The 21,106-nt window shown below is 38.3% G+C and overlaps 1 protein-coding gene across 2 annotated transcripts; it reads right to left on the bottom strand.

The window, feature by feature from the left end:
• Positions 1–95: 95 nt before the first annotated feature.
• Positions 96–21,106, bottom strand: DIPK1A (divergent protein kinase domain 1A). Of its 2 annotated transcripts, XM_050901219.1 has the most exons (6): positions 20,962–21,001; positions 6,336–6,408; positions 5,665–5,799; positions 5,266–5,373; positions 4,390–4,566; positions 96–3,040 (listed from the first exon to the last, which is right to left on the bottom strand). In XM_050901219.1, exons 3-6 carry the CDS (start codon positions 5,776–5,778, stop codon positions 2,228–2,230), a joined length of 1,212 nt encoding a protein of 403 aa, XP_050757176.1. In that variant the 5' UTR covers positions 5,779–5,799; positions 6,336–6,408; positions 20,962–21,001; the 3' UTR covers positions 96–2,227. The 2 variants fall into 2 exon arrangements, with proteins under 2 accessions (XP_050757176.1, XP_050757175.1); XM_050901218.1 differs by lacking the exon at positions 6,336–6,408 and having other exon boundaries at positions 20,962–21,106.

Here is a 21,106-nt window from a genome sequence, read left to right as displayed (position 1 = left end):
TACTGTCTTAAGATGAATACTTCACATTTAGTGATCAGACAAGAGAATTCACTTTTAGGTTGCATATACATGCTTAATTACAGAGGCCTTGACTTGCCCCTATCCCTTTTTTTTCTCCTACATCTCAGTTTCATAGTTTCATAAATTAGTTTCTAATTTATTTGTTTCCCATTAGACTTCCTGAAGTTGCTTGCACAGTTAAAACATGAGTCAAGTAGGCTACATGGAGGAATGTTTTGCTTTAAGATGTTGATAGATGGTAAGTACCACTATTGAAAGAGAAAAGGAGGCCTGTGATTTATTGTAAACAAAAGTGTATTTTTTTTCCAATGAAAGCTCCAACTTGATGCAACAGCAATAAAAATGAAGGTTCTATACAACAAACTGCATTATTAAACATGTTTTCCAGTTGTTTAAAATACCCAGCATCATTTTGGGTTCAATAATCATCTCTGCCCAAAACCTAGTAGCAATTAGTCAGATTTTTCCACCAAGAACATGACCACTTTACACTTGAGTGCATTGCTGGCTACAAATACTTATTAGCTTGTGGTTGGAGGACATTATCAAGTTAGAGACAATAATTAGCATTAGCAGAGTAATTCTTAAACTAAAAAGCTGATGTTTACAAAACAGTACACTCTTAACCCAAGCTGCATAATATTACATATATTTGGAAAAGTGACTTTGTTAGTCCTGTACTTCAGTTTAATCATTCAAGGAATGGATTTAATACAGGATACCTAAAGCAATTAACAACCTTTCAAATATTTAAATAAAGCTTGTCCTTGAACTACTTCATACCTAAAGCATTTATAAATCAAACATTAACAGATAAGTATTGAGCACAGTATTAAGGTGTTTTTGGACATCCAATTCTGCATAACTGCAAACATAGATGTAGATCTGAGAAACAACAGGGATGCAGATTAAAGGTGGTACAGTGGTCATGCCATGTGGAGTGGCAGGATCAGATAGTGTTTATTTACTCATGACTTGAGACTTAAAAATGACTCTCAGATGCTACTAGAGAAAAAGAATAGTAACACACTACAGTTAATTTATGTTCCACCTCATTCCTAATTGTTACTATCTCATAGGCTCCCATTTAAGCAATATTCCACGATCCTGAACAATCTAGCTTGTGTCTTCCAGGTCTAGCTCTCACTTACATACTTCTGCAATAGTTCAAGACGATTTAAGTACCATTCTGTAGCTAAATTTGGAGGGACAGTAAAGAGTCAAGACTGCATTCACAACTATTACTTGTTTCACATGTCATACAGCAGATTTCTACAGTATCCAAGCTTCTTTTTTTAACTTTGGACATTTCTGCTCTCAGTATTTTTAAAAATCAATTAACTTCAGTTCTGACACAATAGCTTAGTCCACAAACTCCTTACTTTCCAATATTTGCTACAGCTTAATTTGGGTTAAAGGTTTCAACTGAAGTACAATAATTACATTTTTTGAAACAGATGTTGATATTGCTGCTAGACTATACACATGATTTTAAGAAATAACATATTCTAAAATTCTTGGCTCCCAACATGGTTCACTGTATAAGGACTTAATTAAAAAGTGTTGAACTAAAACATTCAAGATGTAAGCATGAGGTAACAAGGTGTAAACAGAATCTCATTTAAGTCTCATATTACAACCTGTCAGCTCTAGAATAAAATTCTAATTTTCCACAGTTTAAAAGTTATAAATGTGCAAATTCTGCCATGCCAAGGTATTAGTAAACTTCAATCTCACAGTTCAGTTTATTCACAACAGCAGCTTGGACTCAGACACATTATTTGCAGTAGTGGTGGTTCTTCATAAAACTACTTGGAATAAAAATCTTTTGCAGATATTTCACAAGTGAGCAATGATTTTCACAGAATTGTAAGATGTTCCATCAGTTGATGTGGTGGCACAGTGAATACTTTCATCCTGTTCAAGATCTGACAAAGTGCACAGAACAGTCAAGCATGCAGGGTTTTTGTTTCCATAACACACCACTGGAACACCAGAAGTGCTGCTGGCCTCTGCTCGATCATTCAGTGGCATGTTCATTCTTTGAGAAGCCCTGTCATAAGATACTGACTGAAGGGCAAGTTAGAGCCATTAATGAAATCCGAGTAAAGAAACATCTTTAAAAAATGCTGCAGATAATTTTTATCAAATGGGGTAGGCCACCTCTAGAGGCAGGCATCAATATTATCTTCTGCTGGTAGAGAAGCTAAGAATCATTTGTATGGGAAATTTTCTTCCACAGTAAAGTTTTTAAGTTATTGAGTATTAAAGAATGCTCCATTTCCATCTGATTTGCTGTGACTTTAAGGGCAATACACAAGTACAGTTGTTTTTCTAGTTCTTCATGGATATCGGAAGGAGCACCACGAAGCAGGTAGTCTTTAAGTAGCTGACAGGCTTTTGCCAAGTTTGGCTGAATTACTTCTGTGGTACATCTCATTTTGCTTTGGTCACACAGAGTTCTACAGTCTGTACCATAAATACAGTCCAAATCTGATTCACACTGACGATCTTTAATTATTTCCTTCAAATTCATTTCTGGCACAATTTTTCTCATGTCCATTACTTTCAAATCATATTTATCATTATATCCCAAGTTTTTGGCACTTGTATCACACATAAGAAAGTTTCCATAAGGTCCATGGAAAATATCTTCCACAAATTCTAAAAGCCCTATAGCTATTTTTGCCTTTCTTGGCCATGATGGAGTAAACCATTGGTCCATGCTTCTTCGGAAGCCAGAGGGAATGAAAAGTTCTATAACCCATGGAAGGCTGATTCCATAGAGGGAGGTATATTCAACTCTTTCAGTCACATAGAGATCCCCACAAAAACCCATCAACTTGGGAGTATGTTCTTTATCCTGCAAGATCGCCATTAACAGAAACTCATCTAGCTGCAGAAGTGCCCATGCAGATTTCGCCTCTGGCAAAGAAACTCTACCATCTTTGTTTCCATCAGCAAAAGATAGGATGAGATTAACCAGTTCTGAAAGATTTCCTTGTTCACCCAATTTTGCCTAAAAGCAACAAATGAAAAAGATTAAGTATGATTTCATTAACTACCACCAATCCACCTGTCATTCTACCTCCTGTTATTCTCCTCCTATGGATAGTATGGTAGGGTACATTATATTCTAGTTTTCATTGGTTATAGATGTTACAGGACTTGCTATCAGATGCCTGAAGAGCTTCCTTTTTGTTCTGTTTTCAAAGGCACCAAGTATATGATCTTCTGAGAGTACTAGTGTTCTTTGCACTTCAAAATGCAACCATTAAAGTTCAAACATTGTTCTTGGTCAGATCAGTCTTTAGAGAAATCATATCAAGTAGCTTGTTAAATATTCTCTTAGAAAAAGTATGTAGAATTCCAATGTTTAGATCAGGTTTAGTTTTCAGCTGATTAAACCTTACAGGTGTAGAAAAATTGTGGTATCAACTACATTTTGGCCAGCTATAAAAAGTACCAAGACATACTGGGTACAAATCCCACATGCTAGTGTACTGAAATACTTAATTTTGTTATTTGATATAACCACCTCCATTGTATCAATACAGAGAAAGAAGCCATTTCTGGAATCAGGACTGTTGCATTTTCAACTACCACCCAAATTTTTCCCAAATTCTCCTAAAAACTACTCTAAAACACCTGCTGCTCACCCATTCTTGGAGACAAAGCTACTGTAATGCATGACAACTATCATCAGCTTTACGTAGTTATATGTGTGTGCATGTATACACACATGCTCACTCAGCTAGAACAGCATTATTTCCATCACTGGAGACAGAGGAGCTATGACAATAGCAAGAGAATTTTAAGAAAGAAAACCCCAAATCAGTATCGGCATAGCATCAAAGTAATTACTGTATATTATGAAAATTCTGGGGTAGCATTAAGGCAATAGAAGTAAGTATCACATTAATATAACACAGAAAGCACTGGGAGAAGCATGGCTGGTCATTCTGGTTAGAGAGATTCCTGCTGCTCAGTTGACATAGTAACTGTTCCCAAGCATGAAGAGTTTTCAAATCGTGCTTCAGTCTTTGTACTTGGTTACAATAACACCGAAAGCAGCAAAAAAAAAAAAACCAAACCCAAACTTTTTTTTTTTTACCATATTTTCTATACAAATAGAAGTGAAAGCTGTAGACATGCAAGATGCATACGAGTTTCCACCTGTTAAAAAGTAAGGAAAAAACCTGATCATTAGTTACTTCAAACTTCGAGATAAGCACCTCTGGGAAAAACTTTTTGTGCTGATTCTTTTTCTAACATGCACTTGAACAAGGCTCATACAATAGGGCATTCTCTCCAGCTGCAGAAAAATAAGCCTTTCTGTCAAAACAGAATAAATAAGCATATACTTACTTTAAAAAGACCATAAACCATTTCTTTGAATTTCTCAACAGTGGTTCCTCTTGTTGGTTTATCAAATAGGACTATTTCCTTCCTTGGCTCTGGGTCAGTACCAAAATCAAGTTGAGCAGCTTCTTCCATCTGGCATTTTATAACACCTTGCAGATTTCCCCAGATTCCTAAATACATCTATGTAGGAAGAGAGGGAAAAAGGTAAAAAACACTAGAAGTCTATCATCTAAGACCACCTGTACTCTAACCACTGCTTCAAGAGTCAAGTAGCAACACAGATTAGAAAACTGAGTTCTGCATACAGACAATGCACAGAGCACATTCAAACAATGGCAACTTCAAATACAATACACTACTGCAGATACTGGGGAGACACTACACTGTCAAAATACAAAGACAGCTTGATAAACAGTGTATTGACATTACTACCACCTTTGCACAGGTTGTTAAGAGGCTGCTGCTTCTATTTGGGAAGCAGGATAGCAGAGAAGTAGTATGCTGTACAAAAGTATAGTTATTCTGCCAAAATGTGGAAGGATCCAGTATATATGTTTCTAAAATACATGTATATTATAAAATAATAATATACCCCTTTACATATAGGAATAATAGATGATATTATGTACAAGTATATTATATATAGGTACATACTGTATATAATAAATTACTAGTAATATATATTATACCTATATATCCTCTATATATAACTCTATTATATACATATATAAAAACATGCTCTGCATTCACAGCAAATGAAGTTTGAAATAATCTGTATTAAACAGATACAGCTTGCTGACACTAAGCTCTACCTGATGTTCCAGACAATGACATTTCATTGGGAAATAATAAAACTGGGTTGGATGAGTAAAGCCTTACCTGGTCATTGGGCTTTGTTGACAAACATTTTCCAAAATACAATGTTTCTTTAGCACAAAGACTGCTACATGCTGACCCATCAATAACTCCAGTCTTGTATTTATCACACTGAAACAAACAGGGAGAAAAATGTTTAACAAATTGCCCAGGAAAGGGGGCAACAACTGTATCTCTCCCAATACCTGACTCTTGAAAGAAAAATCCAAGAAAACAGTTTTAATAACCCTATACCAAAACAATGTTAAGAAACATAACTGGTTTTATCTGTAATTGAAGATGTAATCTTACTTCAACATGATGGAATATCATAATTTGATTAATTTACATGTGGCACTGACTGAATTGGCTGTGGAATTAGTCAGGACAAACACTTAAGAAAGCTATGCTAAATATACTTACTATTATTTTCCTACAGTCATGTCCTCTGCATAGTTCTGTGTAGGTGGAGTACTGAACATACATAACCCAGCTGCCAATAAATACTACTAACCAAGAGATGAAGAGATACTTCATCCGCGTATATGAGAAACGTACCTAGAGGACACAGAGAAATATTCTTTGTAATTCATTCAGCAGTAGTCAGAATGATAGCAACAAACATGATTTACTATTTCACCTTTGAGAATTTGACTTCCACAGTAATAAAATAAGCAGACTGCATTACGTGGAACATTCGCTTCCTTCAGTGAGCAAAACTGACAGGGGAGGTCAGTTTGACTTATGTAAGTGGAAGGAAAATTAAGACATAAATAAATAGAAAAGGTGACAGACCTTCATAGGGCAAGCCAGGCTGCAAGAACCAATTTGATCAAAACCATAAACTGCCAGAGCTCAACTACTTGCATTTTTCTCTAGGACCAGTTACTTATGTTCCACTCCTGGTAAACCAAGTCCAACAGACCAGGAATCTGGTCAAAAAATAATCAGTGTTAATGTATAAGTATGCAAGACAGACATACAATGAGCAGGGTGGGTATCAGGGACAGGTTCCATGTGCTGAAGTCTCCCACTCCTTCCTTGAAATGACACCATTTAATTATGCAAGTAAATTTCCTCTGTACTAGCCTCACCTTCAGTGGTCTTTCCCATAACTGTATGCAAGACTTTCCTGTTGTTTCTGTGGCCTCACATTTATATTTTTCACTAGGGACAGAGGAAAAAAATATTTATAAATTAAGAATTGAGGGAGAGCTAAGTGCCTTGTAAGGGAGGAGGCATGTTTTGATCTTTTTTTCCTCCTCTGAGTCTGGTGTGCTAACAGTTTGATTTTCATACTCACATCAGGATTAGAAAAGTCATGATCAGCTTTAGCAACAGGGTATAAGGAAAGTGCATGAGAGCAGCTATATCGGGTCAGTATAAGATCCATTTCTATTAGTATCCTGATCTTCAGCAATAGCTATAAATGGATGCCATCGAAGAGTGAGAACATATATTATATATCCCAAATGTGCTCCTATTTTCCTCTAGAAGAACTTGCTAAGCCAGATGTGATTTTCTATATTTAGTAAATCTCAAACCATTTATCTTTCATGAACTTAGCCAGACTCCCTTAAAATCCACATAAGCTTTTAGCATCCACAACACCCTTTAGCAATTAATTCCACAGGCCTACTATCCACCGCACTGAGGTCAGGGACAGGACTTTATTTTGCTTAAATCTGGTTCATATTAGCTTTGTTTGAGATCTCCTAGTTCATGTATTGGAAGAGATGAGTTATCAATTTCTGTCCACTCTCTCCACATCTGTCATGATTTTGTAAGCCTCCATCACATGCCTCCCTGCCATGTCATCTCTTTTCCAGATAGACAGGTCCTAACTTAGCTGCTCCTCATAGAGAAACCATTCCATATCTTTGGAAAAGGTTCCAAGAAAAGTAGCAATGATAAACAGTTTTGCCGTCACATACATACATACCAAGTTAACCCATCTCACACATACTGATTTCAGATGGCTCCATCTGCATGGGAGAAAAAGCACTGAAATAATTCCAAATTACTACACTTTGACTGTAATTATCTTAAATCACAGTAAATTGAATACATGGCTTTAGCCTTTAAATATTTTATATTTTAGAAAAAAATAATGTTACTGAAGAAAATCTTCCACAGATATAGGAAGATCTTCAAATATGCATTTCCCATTCTAAATATGTAATTTATTTATTTTTAAGGGAAGTAAGACCAAAGAAGCAGTTCTAATCAGTTGAATGGTAGCTTGGTTTAATACCTATTACAAGAACTGACTATTTCAAACCTTAACAAAAAAGTATAATCCTCCCTAGGTAACAGGAGTCCTACTCTCAACCTAGAGTGGTTCCGACTCTTCCACTGTAACTCATCTTGTGATTCAGGGTATACTTTCAGACAGGCAATCACTCCATCCGAAGACTAAAAGAGAAAGTGTATCTTGACCCCATATAGTTCTGTAAGGAACATCAAGTCTCAAAAGAGAAGCAGGAATGCAAGAAACAACACAGAAAAACTGCTAGGAAAGATGATGCTATACAGTTCAGCCCTTAATTTTATATCCTATTACCATTCCATTTTATAGCGTAACAATTTAAAAAAATAAACAGGTAATTGTGAATCAAGGGGAAGGTGCACGCAAGGTGTTTTAACACTTTCAAATGTAAAAGAGTAGTCCCAAATTACATGTGACTCATTCTATGAGAAAGACTGAGAGCCTTTTGGCTATATTTTGAGAGAAGTGGGTAGACACCCCTTATGCTCAAACGACCCTAAGATACAATGCTGCCAAAGCAAAGGCCTCCATCCAAGGAAATCTTAATCCCCGTACCCTCGCACACACCCCCACCCCCCAACCACCAAAAAAACCAAACTAAATAATGCAAGTTAACCCAACAAGTTACACAGAAAAGCAGGAGCATGCTGGTACGGCCTTTAAACAGTTCTAGGGTAAATGTTTCTCATGATGCTTTATGTCCCTTCAAAACACATAGTACCATGAAATTCCACATCAAAATAGCGTTTGTGGTTCCAAGATGCTAATAAATACATATCCACAATCTCTGCAAGAATGTCAATTTAGATACAAATGGGTGAACACTTCTCCTGAGGACAAGCAGAAGCAGATCAACCCACCCAAGGCCTCACAGGTAATGACTCACACCTAAATCTAGATCTCAAAAGTCGCAGTCCACTGCTCTAACCACAATTTCATATCTCTCTCCTACAATAGAACAAAAATTTTTAATGTTGTCTTTATGTGATCTACTGAAGCTTGTTCAAATCTGCACATTCTTCACCTCGCTCAGCACAAGAATTCAAAGCTTCAGTAAAAAATTAGGAGCATCACTAAAGTTTACTTGGGAACAACCTTAAACTTCAGACATCTTATTGAAGTAAATGAGAGTTGTAACACAGTTGTATAAAAGTCTAACACAAGAGGCCTGACTTGAAAGTGGATGTTTCTTTCCATAGGATCATACACACACACTTGTCCACTTTATCATCTCAAAACTCTTTCCTTGCTTCAAGACCAGTTCCTCTGCCTTTGAGTAAATATTGTAGTTACAGCCCAGCATCTGGAGATGGAGGAAAGTGATTTCTATTTTCTTTAATATACTAAGCTATAATTTTCTGTATTTCAGCTGAAATATCACAAGATGATCTGGTCGTACAGCCACAGGAACTTCACTGATAAGTAAATAGTTATACTCAAAAAATGATTAGTGTCATATCCTAAATTTTTCTGCTTTTGAAAATCAGAACCGAAACAGAACAATCACATCTTTGGACTTGCTTAGACTGCAATTTCACTACACAAATTGTTCAGTACGGTACAAATTGCTTTGCCCCTGCTTCTTTGCGTCTCTATGCTGAAGCCCATTTTTGTCATAATTACACCCAAAGAACTGTTTGTGAGTCTACACCACAGATGAAATCAGGGAGTTGACCTGATTCACAGTACAAGCCTGCAAATAGTTGTGTCAGCACAACTGCAAGATAGTGCACCTTGGCAAAACCAGTAGAAATATTCTAAAGTAATTTTGCTAACAACATTTTAAACCTATTTGCCTTATTTTTAAGTTTTGTTCCTCCACTGTCAGTGCTGCAAGTGAAGCCAGTTTAAAGAAGACCACGTACTGCAAGCATTTTTTTTTAACCATTCATGTTTTAGATTGTTGAAGAGAGCAAAATGAATATTTCTTTCTGTAATATACATAGCATATTCATGTAACAAAAAGTCACTTAAAAACCAAATCATTGTACCCACCCACAGTAAACCATGTTTATAGAATCCTTGGTCTTCTCTAAACATCCATGAATAAGACTAAATATTAAGGTTTATCATTAAATAATGTAAAGATTTTGTTTATGCTGTCTAAGAAGTACTATCAGAATTTTGAAAGGCTGATCGTGGTAGTGTAGATGTCTAATAGTTTAATGAAATGACACATCTTTAACATAAATATAGGTTAAGAGGAACACAGAAAACAAATACCCAAACCCATACTTACAAAAAAAAAATTACTTCCAAAGATTTGGGCCACTTCAATAAATGAAGTGCTTGAGTGCCCTCTTATTTATATGTAACTAGACACAGAAAGGTAGGAAAGAGCTGTACAGGAACATAGGATTGTCATGCTAGACTACATCAATGATCCACCAATAAAGATGCTTTGAAGAAAATGGAGGGGAAAAAAAAAAGAAAATCCCATCAAGGAATTATCAATGCAAATTTAGAAACCAAATAATCAAATATTTCATCACAAGTTGTTGATTCAGATCATGTTTTCTTCAAAATAAAAAACTTTCTTAACCACTGGTGACTGAAAGCTCATCATATGCATCATTATTTCACTGCTAGAAGTCTTTGACAGACACATCTAGGAGAAGTGAACTGTCTGTAACCAGGAGCTTGAAATGCCAAATCAGGGCTGAGGTTAGCAAGGGGCCAGTGTTAAACAGATAAATAAATAAATTTGTATCTGATCTATGTTTAAGCAGAGGATTTCTGTTTCCAGGACAGCTAGCTCCTCAACTGATTAAAAATTTCAAACTGTTTTTCAACTTTTATGAAACTAAGCAAATGTTTTATTGTGAACAATCAAGAGTTAAGCTGAGAAAAATAAAATGGAAAACCTGATACTGCTTCAGAGTGAACTCTCAGCCACAAGCTGAAAGCTTGGAAAGTTTATGGAGGGAGACCTGGGAGGAGAGGGAAGAAGTGGGTTCCAGAAGATGGCAACAGGATGAACAATATTACCTAGCTTTAAAATGGAGCAAAAACACAGAACTGCAGCAGAGGTAAATAAGTCAGCTTTTTTAACTAGAAAGACTGCAACAATTTATAAGTACTTATAAAAATATGACAAACAACCAGCATGCATTACACTCTTTCCTCTTGGAAGAAATAATCCAAGAAAGGTCAGTTCCAAAACACCCAAAGGTTATGCCAATCCATGCAGCTGCGGTCCGGCCACGTGCCTCAGCTGTGCATCCCTATTCCTTCACACACACTCACCTGACTTGATCTTAAAACTACCTAGTTAAAAAAAAAAGATCAATACAACTAACTGCTTTTATTCTGGTGATAAATCTTGACCAGATAGTTCCTTCAACCAGTTGTTCTTTTATGATATTTTATTGAGAGTGTCGTAAGACAGGAATAATTTCTGCTATTTTCGTCAGAGCCACAAAGACCTTAGTTGGAGTAACATGTAATTTGCTCTAAAGCATGGTATCTGCAATATGGATACAAACTGGATGGAGTACAAAAGGAGACCAACAATAATGCCATTTGGTTTACAGCACATTTAGAAACAGCTTAGAAAATGTATGAGGAAGCTGGGGGTAGGGAGAACAGAACGGCCAAGAAAACAAACTGACAGCAAGGGGCTGGGTAGCATCAAAAAAAAGAAATACCATACATAAGCCCTTCCCATTGAAAGAACACTACTAAAGTGACAGAATTGCAAGACTTTTAGTGCAATTTCCTAGCTTAAAAAAAACACAACAAAATACCACACCTACATGCTTACAACGTGAAGAATCACAAACTTTCTTGCAAACCACACTACTTGAACAGACTGATGAAAAGCAGCAGAAGTCATCCTACATGTGAACCAGCAATAAGTGAGAACTGATATTTTACCAATGGGTTCAGAAATACTTCCACCACCCCCACCCCCTACAGAAGAGAACTGAAATCTTAGTTCAAGCTCAGGTGGACTCAGCCTCATCTATTCTTTCTTCCTGAGCATTTTCTGTATTTAGTCATTTACAATTTTCACTTACTAGTTTTTTCTTTCCAGAACCCATCTCAAACTGTTTGCTTAGCCAGTCAGTATACCCCTCTTGAACCGCACATTATCTGCTATTCTTTTTCTTCCAGTTATTTCCAGTCTATTTCCATCTGATTCTGCAACACTGGCCTCAGTTCCCACCTTCCTCCACTGTCTCCCTTCCATTCTCAAGTAAGTTTCCAGGGCTACTCAGTGCCTCATCCACTTCTTCAGTTTCTCCAGCACAACTTTCCTACTTCAAAATCCTTGTCCTGAACTACTGCCCATGTACAAAATACACTTATCACCCACAAGCATCTTTCTTTCACAGCTCTGGGAAGCCAGCAGAGGTGGTATGGCAAAGCACTAGGAGAGCGTCTCTCTCCCTGTTCTCACTTGCAGAACCAAAGGAAAGCTGTAAGCAGGGCAGATGGATTCTTTGCATAGTTTGCTTCTTACACCCACACTACACAAAATAAACCAAAATAAAACCAGAGAGATCTATTCTTCCCCAGCAGATCAGTCCCAGGAAGACCAGGTTACCAGCCTTGAGGTAGCCCTCCAGCAGAGGTCTCTTGAAACACAGTTTTGAACTGAGAGGTGAACCAAACCAGTAGATCAAAAACATTTAAGGTACAGGATTGAGGGATCGCCTGATCTGGATCAGTTGTGAGCATACAATCAGATTTTTCTGAGTCCATATAGAGAAAGCAATGTGCTTTTTCTTTGCTCCCTTCATAGTTTCTGCTGGTTGAAGGACAGATGATACACAATAGTTTTAGCACTTACAAATAAGAACTACTATAGTATAGTCATGCAGGTTTAATTTGTTCTTATACCACCTAAAAACTCATGGTTTCATAACCTAGAGTTTAATTTTTTGCTGGTTTCAACATAGTAATACCACCAATGAGCGCTCTGTAGTACAGTTCCTGAAATTATCTAACTAGGTGAGTCATTCATCTATTTTTACTTTGGCCTAGTGTTTCTGTAACTAGATACAGCATCAAACAGAAAGAATGACCTTCTTTGCCTTTGCAAACACAATGAGATACAGCAGCATCTGAAGAGAGGTACAAAAGTTATTGTAATTAAAGCATGGTATTTTGATAAAATCAGATCATATTCAATTATTGATAACTATGCAATGAAGCCATGTTCATTAGGGTTTTTTGTATTTGTCTTTTTGTCAGGATTGACTTAGAGTCAACTGAGCAAACAGCTGCCCAATATTCCCACTTCCACTCCCTTGCCCAAATCCACTATCAAAGGTTACCACCACATAGCAGAGTCTGCAGAAGCAAACACAGTTAGGTCTCATACTCTGAGAATCATCATCTTCATGAAAAAAGATTTTCACTAGAAGTTTCCAGCAGTCAACCAAATAATGAGCTGGAGTAGCTAAGGTATGGGCGCACGCTCACTCTGCCACTTTAGCTGTATGTATAGTAAACTAACAGAGCATGGGGTCAGAGGAGCATCTTGGACTACACCAGCAAAACTCCACAGAGCTCAGCTGTTAGCCCCCTTACTGACTAAGTACAATTAAGATGTGCCAGGCTGAAATGAGAATGGCTGCATTGGCAAAGGCTGACTCAAACCATCGTTAAATTCTTGCATCCACACTGTCACAGAGCTAACTTAAGAAATTTTATTTTCCATCTAAATATATACCACCAGTGTAGTGTTGTGAACCTAATCTCAGAAAAAGTTTCATCATGTATTTCATAAAATAAACAAACCCACCCCAAATACAACCATCACACACACAGAACTCCAGCAACAAAACTCTTGAGCATCCAATCTGAAGAGGATAAAAGCTTATAGTATTCTACCTAAATCTGCTGCCAGAAAAAAAAGGGGGGATCTTGTTTGGAGTTTCAGGTAGGTCCTCCTCCTTCCTACCCAACCTCCCATGTTCTCTACTCAGCCTAGAGCTGCTGAGATACACTATATAGAGCAAGAAAGAACAGCAGTCTCCTATCCTCCATCCAGCACTTGGCCTACAGCAGCTGGAAAAGCTGACAGATGACATTCCTACACATAAAAGCTTTCTCCAGAAATGTGTTGGGTTTTCGTTCTTGTTTGTTTTTGGTTTTTTTTAAGTAAACAGCACTATAGTACAAGCATCATAATTTAAGAATTCAGTAGCAAAGCTGGGTGCTTTCTCTATCATCTCATGTACTTTAATTTTCAAGTGTCTTTCATTTATTAAGTTTAATTATGTTTCTTCAAATTAACTTTTTTGAATCCTACTAGAAGTAATCTCATATCTTGACATATCCCTTGCACATTCTTAAAGGAAACATTTTCTCTGTAAGTCCTATTCTTCAGATAAGTCTAGGTACTATTTCTTTCCAAAAGTAAATAAAAGCACCTGTTAAAATAAGTTAAAAAATGTTTCCAATCTAAGTAGTATAATTTAATTCGTTTAAAACACTTAAGTTCATGGCTTTCTCCTTTTAGCCACAAAAGGGCAGGCTGCAACACAAGGGCAGGACCGACTGTGCAAATTGGGGGGGAGGGGGCTCCAGAATCAAGTTCACACAAAGTGTACTCAATTATAGCATTTCCTACTTTCTTCCTCTTCAAAACTGCTATCTATAAACAAACAGCATCCAGAATATCTATTCTTGCAATATAAGAGAACCTAACTTAGATCTCAACAATGCTAAAATTCTGTGCCAAAGAAACGCATGAACGTCAATACTTACAATCATGCTGATAACAGTTCAATGTTAGATTTTCTTAGTTTCTTCGGGACAGGGTATAAGGGACCTATTCATATGGTCCAAGTTCCAGTTTACCCCATATTGCATTCTACATAGCATTCCAAGTATTTCCTTTAAGTTCTATTATCCAAGTTGGGAGACAAGCAACATAAGGGGAAATAATTTTTTTTGCTATAAAATGGATATTGCCCCAAAACAAAGTAACCAAATCAAGGCAAAAGCTATAGCAAGATCCCTCCTTTCTTCTGATAAGCACCAATCCTTATGGCAACTTTAAGTGCTTTCTCTTAAATGCAATTTTTAGTTTTATTTCTCCAAAGAGAAGTATGATTTGCCAGAAATTATCACAATTTGAAATATATTCCACATTTTGATACCCAACACCGTGCATAAAAACAATCCATAACAGAAATTGCATCAGTACAGAGTTTCTAGGTATGTTTATTTCAACATACCAACATGTCTTCCAGGGCTTTCTAGCTCACGGAAGCCAAACGGATCTCTAACTCCATCACACACACTTTCAGAGATTCAAAGTAACATGAGAACTTCTTTTATTATGTGAAATTCTACCCACAAACAAGAATGGATACCAAACATAATGGCAGGCAGTTTTCAGTGATTCAAGCAACATCTGTGCAAGACAGAAGCTCAAAAAACTTTAAAAAACCATCATGGATTGCAGATTATTATGAACAAGCAACCACAAGAAGAACACAAATGTCATTCACAGATACTAAATGCAAATACATGAAGGATTATTGTTCCACAGCTGCAGTCAGTCTGGAAAATAAGTCTGCAGAGAACAGGATGCTTGGGGGAGAGTTTGCATAAGAAAGATAACGTATTTGCTTTTTTCAATTTGATTTTTGTTTTTAGAAGTGAACCTTTCGTAACTATTTAATTACCCAGTCCTTAACAAAATATTGCAGAACACCTACAGGGAGAACTAACAGTTATTTTATTACATCCTTATTTCTACATACAATTCTGACAATGGTCTTCCTAAAGCCTGTCACAAGACTTTTCTCTACAAAATGTCTTCTATTAATAGGATTACTGAAAATTCTAATAAATTAACTTCCTTCAGTATTTCCCCACACATACATAAGAGGAAGCTCCTATGAATCAGGAATTATAGCAAATAAGTGCTAATGATTATCTTTCATCTATTTGAAAGACAAGACACAGTGATTTCCTTTAGAGACAGGTTTTGTTGTTTGGGTTTGTTTTGGTTTTTTTAACTATTTCTAATAACCCTACTATTGTAGAACATAAATAATATAGCACAGAAAACTACTGGTAAAATTTGAGAAAGATCAACAGAAATAAATCTGACAATTTTAGGCAAATCTGTTTCACGTGTAAAATCTGCTTGGGAACCAAAGCTTCTGGGACAACAAACACTCTTCATGCCTCAAAGTTTCTTGCTGACTCCTTCCATGAACCTTTATAATACTAAACTTTAAACCAAAGTGCTATTTAATGCAATTTTGTATTAAATGCATACCGTTTAGTACAATCTCAGAGACCAGCAGTGGTCTGCAGGCCTCAGGACCACTGCAGAGTATTGACCATATTCATAGTACAGGAGAGAATACTGTATATATGGGTTTATCCAAATTTGTCCTCCTTCTCAGGCAGAAAGAGAACGTGTTTGGGACAGAGAATCCTCCCCAAATGCCATCTGACTACATCATATACTTGGCAGGAAGTTCCAGAGAAACTAGATTTATTTTGGGCTCAGCGCTGTGCCAATGCAGTCGTGTCGCTTTTGACTTGCAAAAGACTTACATCCTCCCAGTTCAGAGCATGGACAAGAGCATACATCTGCTTACAGAAGACCACAAGGTTCTACTCTCTTTGATTCAAAGGGAATTACTTTTCTAATAAGGACTTCCTTATCACATTCAGCAAAAGGCCTGATCATTATTTTGTTTCTTCCCACACATTCCCCCTACCAAATTTCCATTTCCTCCCCAGAATCAGTCTGTGAGTGTAGAAACACTTAGTCCACTTCATCTAGGAAGTGTCAGAATTTATGTGCACATGCTGTACTAATGCAGCAGGGACACGGATTTACTGAGCCTGGTTAGGTCACGTGTGCGCTAATGCACCCTGAATACAGTGGACTTACTGCACATATACTATGCAGATCATTTGAACACATTTCTGAGCAAGAAGTCCCAGACAGAGATGAGGGAGCAATATATATAGACAGACTTCATTTGGAATCACAACAAACTGCTAGGAAACTTTTAATAACAACATATTCAGGGCAACAGAAGGACTGACAGTTCTGAAATCATCAAAAAAGGAAGAAAGTGTTCAAAACCAGGAAACACAATTTCTCTTTTCTGCTCCACTCTTCCATCAAGACTTTTAAATATGAGCCAGGGAACGCAAGAATGAAGGAAAGCACTTGTAATGCTTAAAAGGATATTACAGAGTCAACTTCTTCCATCACTTGTATATTCTACTAAGTCATGTGCATTGAATAATAATTAGACATTCATCCCCTGGAACAGAACTGGAAAAATCACTTTTGGCAAAACTCAAGCCTGGATGCACTCCAAAGCATATGGAGAGTAGCAGATGAAAATGCAACATAACTTGCCAGTTTTTTGGTAAGTGTACTTTTTATTTAAAACATTTTTATGGTTAAAGAGTATGAAAGTGTTTCTTTGTTTAATAGTACAGAGAGCTTAATTCTGCAAAGTGTTCCACATAACCATAGCGCAAGCTTCTCCAAATCTGAGTTGCTTACTCCATTTGTTTTACATACTAGCAATAGGAAAGAACAGATAAAAAAATTGTAGGCCGATCATGTTAGAAATCCTGTTTTGTTCTCTGTTCAGGTTGGTTTATGGATCATAGGATGCATTTCAGGTAGGCTGACATGATGTCTGAGAATATTAGCCCACGCTGTCTTGGATGCCATGTACTGGACACATTCACATGTTTCAGAGCAGACAGTGCATGCTTAAGATTATGCTAGTGTCTTGAACTATTTGTATCCTGAGTAATCAAACTGAGTAAACAGAGTTGGAGATATCTTTTGAAATAAAATAAGATAATGACCAAGACGGAAAACAGGACATTTCTCCTTAAAAGGTTAAGCAAAACAAAACAAAAGGATTAAAATCTTAGAGGAAAGAGATGATATAGGAAATTTCTGTTATGTAGGGCTTTAAAACTTGTTTATTCTTTAGTCCTTCAAATACAGTCTCTTGTACATTACTGAAGTCCATGGGACATCTCTAAAGAGTCTATAAACTTGGTCCAGAATCTCTAGAGGCCAGAAAGCTTCCAAGCATGCAAGTGTTCTTTACATGACTATTGCCATGCACAATCCTGCTGGCTTGCCCTCAGCTGCATGATACAATTGCTAACTACAACTATTAGAAAGAACTTCAGGAAATCACGACAATGTCTCCCAAATTTGGGATGCTAACCTCTCCTTGTAAAACATAAAATCCCAACAGTGTTAATCACCCAACTGTAAGATCCTATAAATACAATTAGATTTTTTTTGGTGCTATTTAGTAGCATTTAAAAGTTTTTCAGGTGTGAGTTTTCTTCCTGTTGTTTTATTTGTTTTACTGTTATTACATGATTTGCAGTCTAAGCAATGGGAAAACTTTGTATTTCAGAGTTACTGTTTTGTGACGAAACTTTAACATTGTCCTGTGGGTCCCTAACCACTAGGTTTTGGGCTGAGGTAAGATATCTAAGAGTTCGTCCTGCTCCTTTTACATGAGCTGACACTTGGGAGCACATCCTTCATAGCCAGAAAGATCATCAACTGATTACCTACGGATCTAGCATTCTGCATAAAAGCTAAAGAACATGTAAATTAATAATAATAGAACATTTGCCATAGAGTATCAGTTGCAAACCAACTCATAGCATCCTGCTCCTATTACAGCAGGAAAGCTAGAGCAGGTAATAAGTTCTGTCTCGCAGAACCTGATGGTCTATCAACTCACTTCACAACACAGTTTTCAAAAAGTCTGAAACACCAGCTAACGAAATTTGGAAGTCACTCAGCAATACCTTCCATTGTACTACCATCTTCCCTGGTGTGCTACTTGAAATACTGCATAGCAATACTACACAAATCTTTCTATCTTGCTCGTAGCTACATCTCAGGGAGTTAAAGTCTAGCATTTACTTAGAGAGCATTGGCTTCTTTGGAGAAAAATCTCAATAAACCACTCAGCAATTAGTATAGTTAAACCATGATTACATTTGTCATGTACCAACAGTAACATGCAGTGACAAGAAAAGCCAATATATTGATAGCTTGCTGTAATTCTATGGATGCATCAAATATCAACATACATTCACTAACACAGAAAAATACGTTAATGTTCACAAAGTCACTATTAGATCTCCTAAAACAAGCCTGTAGAATATTCAAATGCAGCTTCCAGTATAAGAAAGAACAGTCAGAAATATTTTTTAATCTGCAATAGAAACAAATATTTAACTACTTTGGCTTTTCTAATAAACGATTTTGGTGTCTTCTTGTTTCTCAGTGTCGTGGTTTAACCCCAGTCAGCAGCCAAGCACCACACAGCCGCTCCCTCACTCCCCGTCCCACCCCCCACCCCCCACTCCCGGTGGGATGGGGAGGAGAATCGGGAAAGAAGGTAGAACTCGTGGGTTGAGATAAGAACAGTTTAATAACTAAAGTAAAATATAACATTAACAATAATAATAATGAAATATAATAATAATAATTAAAAAAAATGTAACAAAAAAGGTGGGGGGGGATCCCAGTGATGCACAATGCAATTACTTACCACCCGCTGACCGATGCCAGAGCCATGATCCGCCCCCCTCCCAGCCAACTCCCCCCTGTTTATACACTGAGCATGATGGTCTATGATATGGAATACCCCTTTGGCTAGTTCAGGTCAGCTGCCCCAGCTACGCTCCCTCCCAGCTTCTTGTACACCTGCTTGCTGGCAGAGCATGGGAAACTGAAAATCCTTGACTTAAGATAAGCGCTACTTAGCAACAACTGAAAACATCAGCATGTTATCAACATTATTCTTACACTAAATCCAAAACACAGCACTGTACCAGCTACTAAGAGAGTTAACTCTGTCCCAGCCAAAACCAGGACACTTAGCAGATTTTAAAATAATATATTTTGCTTGAAGGCCTTAAAGTAAAAGTTGAGAAGAAGAATGGAGAACAATGTTATCAGGTATCACCATATAATGATCAGAGAGACACTTTATCATCAAGGCAAAGGAGGCAAACAATTTGGAGAATCCTAATTTGAAATGTAGCATATAGATTATTAATTCATTTTTATTTGTATCAAAGGCTTTCTCCTATGGGAGCCCAAATGCTGTACAAGGGTCTACTTCAATAAATAAATTGCGAGTAATCTTTTCTGGTCTAAAAATCCAGTGAGACTGACCCAGATTTGCAGATACATACCATAAAACAAATACTAAAGAGGTTAAGATTATACCCGTATCTGTACCCTTCTCCTTAAATGTCACATCCCATTTCAGGTACTTCCAAAAAGAGAGTAAGATTGGAAGAGTTCCTGACGAGAAGGAATTAAAACATTCAAGACTTGAAAATGCATCAGGATCCAGTTTGCATTTTTTAATCCAATGATCACAAAGTATTTCATAAGATATCAACAGATGATGAACATATAAGTAGTATATATAAGAAAAGTAAATATTATATTTATCCCCTCCAACTCAACAAATGCTCTTTTTAGTTACAATTTAATTAAAATATAAAGTAACAGATAAAAGGGAATCCCAGAGAATAACCCTCAACGTACCACAAGGTCATAACTGACTAACATTTCACAGTAGAACTTCCTGCTACATGATAGCCACAGCACTTTCAACCAAAACATCCTTACACAGATAGCTTAAGTAATACAAATGTGTACCTGTATATGTAAATACAAAAGTGTGTCTATGAACATACACACAAATGCCTGGAGCAACTAACTACTGGACAGCAAAAGAAAAGTGCCCAACGTTAATTCTTTTAGGACACGTGAAAAAATGAGTCTGCTCATGCAAGCTCTAATCCATCCTCTGATGGGATGGATGTCCACAGCACCGGCGACAGGTGTAAAGGAGGGACATGTGGAGAAAAGTATGAGGGTTCCTGCGGGCCCTAGCAATGCCGCGGGTGTAGCTGCCCAAGTGAAAATCTCTCCTGAGCCCGAGGGGGCCGAGGGAGGCGGCAGGCAGGCTGCCGCGTAACAGGTCCTGCCGGCGAGCAGCGCGGGCCGCTCGGGGAGGGCGCTCCGCGGAGCTCGCTGCACCCCGGCGGCGGCCAGCGAAACCCGATCCGACCGGCGGGAGGGGCGGCAACAGGCACCGCGGCCCCTGAGGCCGCTCGCCACCTGCTCCCGTGCCCCAACACCCGCCGCCACGGGGCTCGCCGGCCGCGGCTAGCGCCTCAGCCCCGGCGCCGCGACCTCCCGCCGGCCGAGCCGCCGAGCAGCAGCGCGGCGCAGCCGAGCCCCGTCCGCCACCAGGCGCCGGCGGGAGGGAACGACGGCCGCACCCGCGCCGGGCTGGGGGAAGTGGCGAGCCCTGCGGAGGGCGCCCGCTCCTGAGGTAACTTCGCAGGGAGGAAGAGCGGGGAGAGAAGGGTGCTGGCACCGGCCTACCCGGCCCGACCCACCCGCCGCGGGGGACGGCCCGCTGCCGGCCTACCTGCGCGTAGTGAGGTTTCCTGAGCCAGGCCCCCGGGAAGAGCCGCCTCGCCATGGCAATCACACATCCCCGCAGCGGGCGGCGATCGGAGGCGGAGCGGCGAGGAGCGCTTCCCCGCCTGCCGCTGCAGCCGCGGCGAGGGAAG

This window comes from Gymnogyps californianus, chromosome 8 (assembly GCF_018139145.2).
Source record: "Gymnogyps californianus isolate 813 chromosome 8, ASM1813914v2, whole genome shotgun sequence".
Taxonomy (NCBI): domain Eukaryota; kingdom Metazoa; phylum Chordata; class Aves; order Accipitriformes; family Cathartidae; genus Gymnogyps; species Gymnogyps californianus.
Note: the sequence above shows the minus strand (reverse complement) of the source record. Positions and strands in the feature narration are given on the sequence as shown.

Bases quoted from the DNA above. Each gene is read 5' to 3' on its own strand.
- DIPK1A (XM_050901218.1), bottom strand. From the start codon at position 21,015: ATGGCGAGGCGGCTCTTCCCGGGGGCCTGGCTCAGGAAACCTCACTAC. The intron at 5,800-20,961 runs GTAGGCCGGCAG...TGTGTCCTCTAG, and splicing joins GGAAACCTCACTACGCGCAG to GTACGTTTCTCATATACGCG. The intron at 3,041-4,389 runs GTAAGTATATGC...TGTTGCTTTTAG, and splicing joins TGGTTTATGGTCTTTTTAAA to GCAAAATTGGGTGAACAAGG.